Source organism: Lipophrys pholis (genome assembly GCF_963383615.2).
Source record: "Lipophrys pholis genome assembly, chromosome: 7".
Taxonomy (NCBI): domain Eukaryota; kingdom Metazoa; phylum Chordata; class Actinopteri; order Blenniiformes; family Blenniidae; genus Lipophrys; species Lipophrys pholis.
The window spans coordinates 11,563,075-11,572,402 of NC_137638.1; the positions used below are offsets into that span (position 1 = coordinate 11,563,075).

Consider the following 9,328-nt stretch of genomic DNA (forward strand, 5'->3'; position numbering starts at 1 on the left):
ATTCAAAAAGGACAACATCATACCAAAAACAAAATGTGCATATGAAAATGTGTGCATGATCTGTTAAGTTTTAATGTAAATGTGTTATTAATGCAAGACGGTTAAATATTTTGAGTAAGAAACTTTAAATAATGTCAAATGTGTTAAACATCAACTTGGATATCTGCTGAGGAGGAGGATGCATGCATCTCAGACTTGGAAGGTTATTACCTTGTTTTATTGTTCAAGTATTTTGTCTACAAGAGGATCAAATTTCTGCTGACCAAACTTTGTGAAAATAGTCAGCAACTTACATGAAATTTACTTTTTCATGAATGCATACAATATATTCGAAAAATCAGTTCAAGAACATAATTTACAATCATTGCAGCTTTTAAACAGATCAACTACGCCAGTCAGCCATGACACTGGGACCACCTGTCATATAAAGTCTATTCCTCTATTTAATAAATTAAATGAAACTTGACCACTCACCATTTTGTTTGATACTTATCCTATCTTGATCCAATTGTGATAGATACTGACCACCACAGACAGGAAACAACTTCAAGAGCTACAGTTTTGAAGATGCTGACCCAGACATCGAGCCACTATAATTCAGATCTTTACACATACCCATTTTCTAAGACACTATCTTTGAGGACAAAATGTTCATCTGTAAGTGGTCATATTGTTATGGATGATTGGCATATATGTACATCAAAACCATCAAAGATCACAAACACACATCTTTAAACTGGGTTGTTGTGTGAAAAGAAGATATGCCAAACAATGTGCGTATTGTAGGATCATTTGAAAACATCACTTAAGTGTCACAAAAATAGTCATTGAAAGCATTGCACGGACAATCAGGAAGCTGCCCCCAGCAGGAGCTGCTACAACATGAAACCACAAGACGAGACTAGTTCTGAATGTGACATAAATAAATCAAACAAGCAAATCTGAGTATAATATGCAATAATGACAGTAGAGCTGAAAGAGAACAAACAAAATCCATAATCTGATTCAGTATAAATTTACAGGGAACAATTACATTAATGAAAAAAAAAAGAAAAAAAGAGGGAAAGAACGAGGAAAAACCTTGTTGCTCCTCAGTTGTGAAACATGCAAACATTTTATCAAAAATGCAAGAGTGGAAATAGTTTATATTTTTCCCTGAAAGCTCCCCATGTGCCTACAAATGATTCTCATCATCATGATATCTATTAATTCACACATATTCAAAATTCAAGTAGACTCCTAAATGTCCCCAAATGAAGTACACATGTACATCCTGTACACTCTGTAGGTAAGCTCAGTTATTGTTTTAAGCAAAGGTGTCAAGGTACTCTTTTTTTGTCTTCATTTTATCTCGCACTTCAAGTTTTACACTGTACATGGAAACATGTCCCTTTGACTCAATCAACAATTACTATGAAACAAAGTTAAGTTTTTTTTTCTGAGGTAAAAGAAAAAAAGGCAGCATGCCACATTTAAGTAATATGGAGTAACTTAATGAGTGAATTCTATACACCGGTTAAAAAACGGGTGACTTGCAAACGTGACAGAGCATACACTGTAACATGCAGTATATACTTCATTCACTAACCACATTATGTTTTAAACAAAAGGCACAAAACCATCTTTTTTTCTTCTCCCTCGTGTGGTGTTTGGTGTGAAAACACTGTAATCCAGTTACTTTGAGCTCGACTCCCAGCCACGAGCTAAAGTGCTTTTGTCCCTGCAGAACTTCAGAGATGTTTGGTCGTTTCTCACAGTTTCACCTGGAAAAACCGTAAATGTAACATGTACATTTGAAGCCGTTTCCACTGTGAAACCAAAATGTACCGGCACAATTACAAGACGAAACGGAAGGTGGAGTGACCGCAGAGAAGCAAAACTCAACACACTGACGCAACTCAAATGGGAGAATTCACAAGCTTAAATTAAGACGATGACAAAACAAAAGGAAACCACCCAAATTTTACACACTAGAGCAACTATTTAACAGGATAGAAAAGCCAACCAGCAGGAGCGCTGGGGGGCGAGCACCATCACCAGGAGAGGTTACAGTTCATCTGAAAGCTCAAGTTTCACCATCACTCCGAAAACCGACCAGGCCACCGCATCTCTCCGGCTCTGGAGAGCGTTCAGACCGAAGACGAGGCAGCGCACGAGTCAGCACTTCAGTCCGTGTGCAGTCATAAAACAAAACAAACAAAAAAAACAACAACCCAGACCTACGGGAAGCCTGAGACCTTCTGATGACAGGTAACATGTATCTTAGGGTTTGTTTACAGTCGTATTAACATGAGAGGATGTGATCAGACGTGTCATCCGGTTAGAGTGGAGGTGAGAGTGATCATGTTGTACAGCAGGCACTGCCAGAAGTGAAGAGTGACTCTGCTACATTAAGTTACACACAGAGGAACCGGCGTGGTAACCCCCTTTTTCTTGTGAAGACATTCTAAATATGCTTAAAGCGCTCAATACAGAGGCAGCAGAAGAATAAATAGTAATATATGAGTGATGAAGAATGAAAAAGTCTGCGTTCAAATTCAAGGGCTTTGCTTTGGGCTTAAAAGGTTTTTCTGCCCCGAATAGATTCATCTTTTATAGTAATCCACAACTGAAATTCATTCACTGAGGCCAGTTCAATTGACATTGAACAATATTTTCAGAAAAACTAGAAGGGTCAAAGTGTTGAGGAGGTGTTATCACGTCGTTGGCTATTAAGTCTCCATGTTAACAGTCAGAACAAGTTAGAATAATTCCACCTTTTTGATTTAGGCCTAATCTAACGGGCTGTTGCTACAACTGGAGTAAATCCCTTTTACGACAGCACGATGGCAGTTTGTCAGTTTAAGACACGGCATCTCTCTATGTATCCATTGCAATTGATGTTTTAAAACATTATGAGGTTGCTGTCCTTTGTTTCTTTGTAATTTATCGGAATACGTTCTCGATATATTCCACACATTCAGCAATTTTGATCTCACAAATCAAGTATGACATGATAAAAAGACTCAACAGCTCAAACAAAAGATTTGACACAGTGAGTTGTGAAATCTGAAGGATGTGCTTGTGCTATTTCAGTCCATAAATGGGGAGGATATAAAGCTCCGGGTGTCCGTCCTCAAGACCATAAGAAGTAGCTGAAATCCCTTCCACATTACTGACGTTCAATCTTAATGATCAGGTTTTGTTTTTGACGGGAGGTGGAGAATGAAGGTCCATGCACAGAAATCAGAAAGTGTTTGCCTTTAGGGCTCGACCGTGCTTTGGAAAGTGATGCAAGTTTACTTGACAATCACAAAACATTTGACTCTACATGAAGAGACTGCTTCACAAAAGCTGAACCAGAGACCGGCGGACAGTGGACCGCTGGTGTGTGATCGACAGGCACGACACTGAGCATGTGCAGGGAGGAGCGGCGTCAAGAGGACATCTAAAAGTCACACATCCGGTATGAAGTGACATCTTTTTAGGTTTGGGAATGCTCATTAAGTTTGTGTGGTACTTGTTGGACCGGTGATGTGCCAACGCAGCCATCATTAGTTTGTGAATCCATCGAGAGTTCAGTTGGGAAAACAGAGCGTGTGTCATGTGTCTCCATACTAATCGCAAATTCCCACAATAGAGTTACATGGACCGATAATGAACAATAAATATTGACGTGCTGACGAGCATGTAGCCTGACTCAGTCGCTTCACTGTCTAAGACAAGAGTGAACGACACCAGTACAGACGGCAGAGTGCCGGTCAAGCTGCTCTACAGGGGCAGGATGTAGTTGGAGTTGGACAGCTTGTGCTCCTGAGCAGCGGGAATGGTCTCTCTGTGACGTAGAGGTCTGTGGGAGTCGGGGTCCTGGAGTGGAGGGTAGTGCTGTCTGTAGCAGAGCCAGGCGAAGGCGAGACCCAGCAGAGACCCCACCAACACATCTGCATGGAGGAGAGGAACCGGAACACGCACAAAATAAAACTCGTGAGGATGTTTCATTTCAAATCGAGGCTTAATATGTGAGATACAACACAACTAATACTGAGAATACCTTTATATTTTATTTTTAAAAAATTAGAATGATCTCAATGTGATTCATGGAGTAATCGTGAAAATAGCAAGAACAAATAAAAACAGGATGGAAAAAACAATCCAGATTAGAATAGGCTGAACACGATGCACTCTGAAGAATCGTAAACCTTTAAGAGAGTAGACGTTTTAAATGATTTTTTTTTTTAAAGGTGTCTGGGGTCTGTTGATCTCTTGGGTTATAAGGAGGGGCATTCTTCAGCCCAGGGGGGAGCAGTGCAGAAAGCCCGATCTCCCCCGTGGTGCAGGGTTTTGTTCTGGAGGATGGAGACGGTTTGGGTATTTGGATTGTGGAGTGCAAGTAGTGGTTTGTGGGCGGAGCAGCTTCTTCAGGTAAGTCAGAGGCGTTTCCATGGAAACACTGATGTGTGAGAAGAATGACCTTATAGCCGATTCTTGCTGAGAGCCGGAGAAAGTGGAGTGAGTGAAGAATGGGTGTGATATGGTCATATTTGTAGAGTCTGATCAGCGTCCTGGCAGCAGTGTTCTACATGACTGTTTTCAGGACTGTGATTATTGAATTTAATTCTGTCCGTTAATAAGCGTCTCATTTTCTTATTAGATTTGTCGTAGTTTATCCTACCTTACACCCTGATGATAACTCATTGTCTTTGATGAAGTGTTTTTTTCCAATAACAATAAGATTTGTGGAAAGTATAAACACCCCAGTAGATTATGTTAATATCATTCAGCCCTGAGCGTTAAGGTTAGTTCACAAATGCTGCATCTGAAAATTCTAATAACGCGTCACTGTTGATCTCGTGTTGTTCAGTCTGTGGCGTCGCAATTCCTCTGATAAACTGTCTGTGCAGTTCACTTGAACAGTTTCCTGGATTGCTCATATAGGCCAATAATTCTATACGTCACGTGTGCGGTGACTTTACAGCAGTGTTTCGACACTGACCTTGCCAGTGGTGTTTATAGTCGCAGGTTCTGGAGAGGGCGATTACGGTCGCCATGAGCAAAGGAGTGAGGAAGGCACACAGCCGCCACGCTCTGCCTTGGCCTGCCGCGCTGAAGCACCGCAGCTTTCCTGCCAGGTACAGTGCTGTGAAGCCCAAACCTGCAAAGGCAACTACAAACAAAGAGACAGGGTCAGAGCGGCCACGGGAGGAAGAGGAGAGTTTGTACAGAGGCAGTAAGACAGAGAGCAGGGCCAGAGCTCAGGAGGTGCTCTTCAGAGGAACAGGAGAAAACCACAGCCTGAGCGCAGAAACACATTTGATGAATCTATTTTAAGACGTACGTCCTCCTGCCTCACTTTGTCCAATATTCTGGTCTTTGTTGTTGCCCACTGATGGAGAATGTTGCAGTCATAAAGGAGCAATTGACCATAAGAGGCTCTTACAGGATGAGTGTCCGCTGGGAAAGCTCTTTCTGCCCTCGATGACGGCATCGGGGTCGCCGCTGCAGCGCATCTCCAGGTTCATCTGACCATCCGGGAAGCAGCGGTAGAAGAAGTCCGGTCGGGGCCTGAGAGAGGGGAGGGAGACCAGTTCAGGCTCTCATCCGCATTGATGCCGGCTGTACTGTGAGACGCACGCCACTGACCTGCCCACAACAAGCTTGATGACGTTGGTGAAAACCCCGTTCAGCACCAGAGTCAGAGTGGAAGCTGAGAGACAGAACGGACGAGAGACACATAAAGAAAACGACCAGTCCAGTAAAATCAAGTTACTGATTTAAAAGAGAAGAGACACTTCGGCGTGTGTGTGTGTGTGTGTGTGTGTGTGTGCGTGTGTGTGTGTGTGTGTGTGTGTTTTATTACCGAGTGAGGCTTCTTTCAGGTCACCACGCTCCGACTTGTTCAGGAAGGTGAAAGCCATGATTACAATCAGCGGGGTGAAAACCGCCACACTCTGAAGGACGTGGAGAGAACAGCAACAAATCAATCCCACGTCCATTATGTGGTGTGGCACTGGAAGACCCGCCAAGAGAACTCATGGAACATATGGACCCACAGAGCAACAGAACAGAGGTTCAGAAGGAGGCGAGGATGTGTTTGATTCTACTCTTCACATTAACCACAGCGCGAGTCTTGATTCTTGCCGCCACATTCAGACGACCGGCTCAGAATTTGGCAATAAAAGCATGAGAGCGTTCATAACATCTTCTTCGCCTCCACCTCACCCCGTCCACCGCCTCGTCGACTCTTACACCGACCGTCTCCACGTTCTCCTTCACCACAGTGAAAACCTCGTTTAAGACCGTCTCCAAACTAAACACCATTTCTTTCAGATTTTCCCAAGGCTACGCTTTAGACTACGACCGTTACAGTAATGTAGCGTCACAGTGGGGAATGCTTTCAGCTCCACCCTACAAAAACGAAGGCAGAGAGCCAAGGGACCTCAAACTTGTGAGACGCGTTCAGACTTCCTGAGATGAGGACATACGTACAAACATCAGCGAGGTGGACACGTGGTCTCTCTCCACACGATGGAACTTATAGAGCCACATCTCCTCCGGCTGGATCTCTCGGTAGAAAGGAGGGAGCTGCTCCGTCACGCTGCGGAGAAGCGCAGAGAGTCTCAACGCAAACATTTAGGTTTACATTTAAGTGTGATTAAAGAGAGACAGGCAGCTTACAGGAACACCACCAGCAGAGCCAGCCGGACGGAGACCTCCGAGAGGAAACCCCGCAGCAGCCTCTTCTTCATTTTGCTTCTTGGAGTGGACTTCAGTCGACTGCACACATGGCCGCTCCGCCCTCTCTGTTTACTGGATCTGAAGACCATTCAGCACACAGCAGAACTTCAAATGATAAAGAAAACTGTTACTCAGTTATTAAGTGACTCCGACCACGGTGTAATCACAACACGTGGACACATTAATTACTTTCTTTTCATGGAGCCACCTCAGACTGATAAAGCAGGCCGGTAGCTGATAAGTGCTCAGTACTTGATGTGAGTAATGCACAAGCACTGGGCCTCTTTACAATAAATATGATGACTGGCGATGGGAAAGAATCAACGCAAAATAACCTCTTAGATCATCTTTCATCCTCAGATAGTCCAGATCCCATTGGAGCAAATGTTTGGTTATGTTACTATTACATTAAACTGTCCTACACAAGGCTTATCTTATTTACTTAACAACTTCAAATATGTACAAGTAAATAACAGACTCCTGAAAATGTCTACAAGAGTCTTTGCTGTGAGACAGTTGGAGCGAGTTTATTAAAAGACACTGAAAGTAGGAATGAGGGATCACAAATATCTAACTGAGTTTGAAACCACCAACAAAGGACCAGCGGCTCAAAGGACAAAGGATGTTCTTAATGGAAAAGTGAACACACATACTCAGAGTCCAAGACGCACAACTGGGAGAACAATGGAGGACATGGACTGAAAAGGACAAGACTGGATTATAAACAAGAAGAAATGTAAAAACCCTGCAGGCCTAACATGAAGGCAGATCCCAAATTGCCTTGGTTTGTTAGTTTTAGATTCGTATATGGAAAATGTGTTTTCTTATAAAGATGTAGGTGAAAACAAACAAACAAATTCAGTTTCGTTTTAAAGAGTCCAGGTCTGGGTCTGGGGAATAACTCTCCCATTGCTGCTCTCTTAGAGAGGATGTTAAAGGGTTAAAATCAGGCCTCTCTGCTACTTTTACTTATTCAGGGCTGCTGAAGACAACAGAGGTGTGTATTTGTTTATGAAACGCCCAGAGACAGGCCAACGTGCTGCACCTGCGCCCCCCGCCTCCAGGTGGGCCACATCCAGGGGCTCCTCCACCCAAACAGCTTCATGATGAGAGAGAGAGAGAGAGAGAGAGAGAGAGAGAGAGAGAGAGAGAGAGAGAGAGAGCGAGCCTGCTAACAGGCAGAGCTAAGCTAACCAGCAACATCTGGATCATTTCCGCCTCGTGACAGCCAGTTACTGTGAATCACTGACCTCAGACAGACTGCGGCTTTAGCTCCTCATCCTTCAGCACGAGCCGGGCCGCCTCATCTTCATCTGTGCCGAAGGAGGAAGTCGTTCATATGAAAGAAATCAGGATGCATCCCACAGAGGAGGAGGAGGAGGAGGAAGAGGAAGAGGTGGAGGTGGTGCGTGAAGCTGCTGTCAACAACAGCGAACTTCCGGGGAGAGACTAAAAAAAAAAAGTTTTTAACTACTACTACTACTACTACTACTACTACTAATAATAATAATAATAATAATAACACGTACACTCGAACCAAAAACTCGAATTTAAAAAAAATTAATTAATAAACCGATGTGGGATGGTAAATGGTAAATTGATTTCACATATGGCGCTTTTCAACTCCTTGAGCAGTCCAAAAGCACTTTACATCATTATTCACATTCACCCATTCAAACACACATTCTCCACACGGAAGCAATATTGGGGTTCAGTGTCTTGCTCAAGGTTCTTTATTTATGCATAAAATAATTCTCCAAAATAACCTAGAATGTGTGCAACTTCTCTCTGGCTGTGGCTTTCCTCTGGTTTCCTCCCGCAGAAGTGGAGGGAGGATGTGCAACTTACAAACAAAAACCCCAAAACAACAAAACCAGCAACAAAAGAAAAAGAACACAAACATAGAAAATATTCCTTTCCTTTTCGCTTCAGTCTGAACGTAGCCCTTATTTATTCTGTATTTTACAGATTTCTTTGGCTGTACTTTTTTGAAAATTGACCACAACATTTAATTTCATCACCGAGAGTGTTCTATTGTAATCTTTTATTTGAGTAGTTGTATTTGCTGGAGTATATTCAATTGGACTTGAAATTCAATACAACAAATACTTTTAGGCTTAAATGTTTTGACATAGATGAAGAACATAGACATTTCCTGGAACAACAATAACGTTAATAATGATAGTGATGGTAATAATAGGGAATCCTCGGTGAATATCCTTTAATACTTGGCAAAAATCGTGATCTAGGAATGGATTAAGGAAATATATGGCGTCTATAAGTATCATTGATTATATCTAGACACTCATTTTGACAAACAGAATTAATTCTAAGAAAGATTTTTGAAAACGATAAAATGAGCTTTAGTGTAAAACCAGAAGTAGTAACAGTGTGGCATGGCCATGAATGTAGAAACCGGAAGTGGTTTTGTGGATAGTTTTATGTAACTTGACTCGAGATACAAGAACTAAGCCACGTCGCTGTACAGAGGACGGTGTTCACAGACTACACCACTTGGAGAGAGGAACCCTGGATCTTCCAACGTGAGAAAGTGTCATGTTTTCTTTTCTTTTCTTCTGATTACACTTTATTAATTTATTAGAACTCGTTGATG

General features: G+C 42.5%; 1 protein-coding gene across 2 annotated transcripts; it reads right to left on the minus strand.

Moving 5' to 3' along the window:
- Positions 1 to 702: 702 nt before the first annotated feature.
- Positions 703 to 8,089, minus strand: plpp5 (phospholipid phosphatase 5). Of its 2 annotated transcripts, none has more exons than XM_080467120.1 (8): positions 7,965 to 8,089; positions 6,655 to 6,792; positions 6,466 to 6,574; positions 5,837 to 5,927; positions 5,620 to 5,683; positions 5,417 to 5,541; positions 4,973 to 5,143; positions 703 to 3,920 (listed from the first exon to the last, which is right to left on the minus strand). In XM_080467120.1, the coding sequence occupies exons 2-8, from the start codon at positions 6,723 to 6,725 to the stop codon at positions 3,751 to 3,753; spliced, it is 801 nt and encodes a 266-aa protein (XP_080323246.1). In that variant the 5' UTR covers positions 6,726 to 6,792; positions 7,965 to 8,089; the 3' UTR covers positions 703 to 3,750. The 2 variants fall into 2 exon arrangements, with proteins under 2 accessions (XP_080323246.1, XP_080323247.1); XM_080467121.1 differs by having other exon boundaries at positions 723 to 3,920; positions 6,655 to 6,819; positions 7,965 to 8,031.
- Positions 8,090 to 9,328: the final 1,239 nt, after the last annotated feature.

Excerpts from the sequence above, each read along its gene's own strand:
- plpp5 (XM_080467121.1), bottom strand. The coding sequence starts at position 6,803 with ATGGTCTTCAGATCCAGTAAACAGAGAGGGCGGAGCGGCCATGTGTGC. Across the intron at positions 5,144-5,416 it reads TCCCAGCGGACACTCATCCT|TTGCCTTTGCAGGTTTGGGC; the intron begins GTAAGAGCCTCT and ends CTTTGTTTGTAG. Across the intron at positions 3,921-4,972 it reads CTATAAACACCACTGGCAAG|ATGTGTTGGTGGGGTCTCTG; the intron begins GTCAGTGTCGAA and ends TCCTCCATGCAG.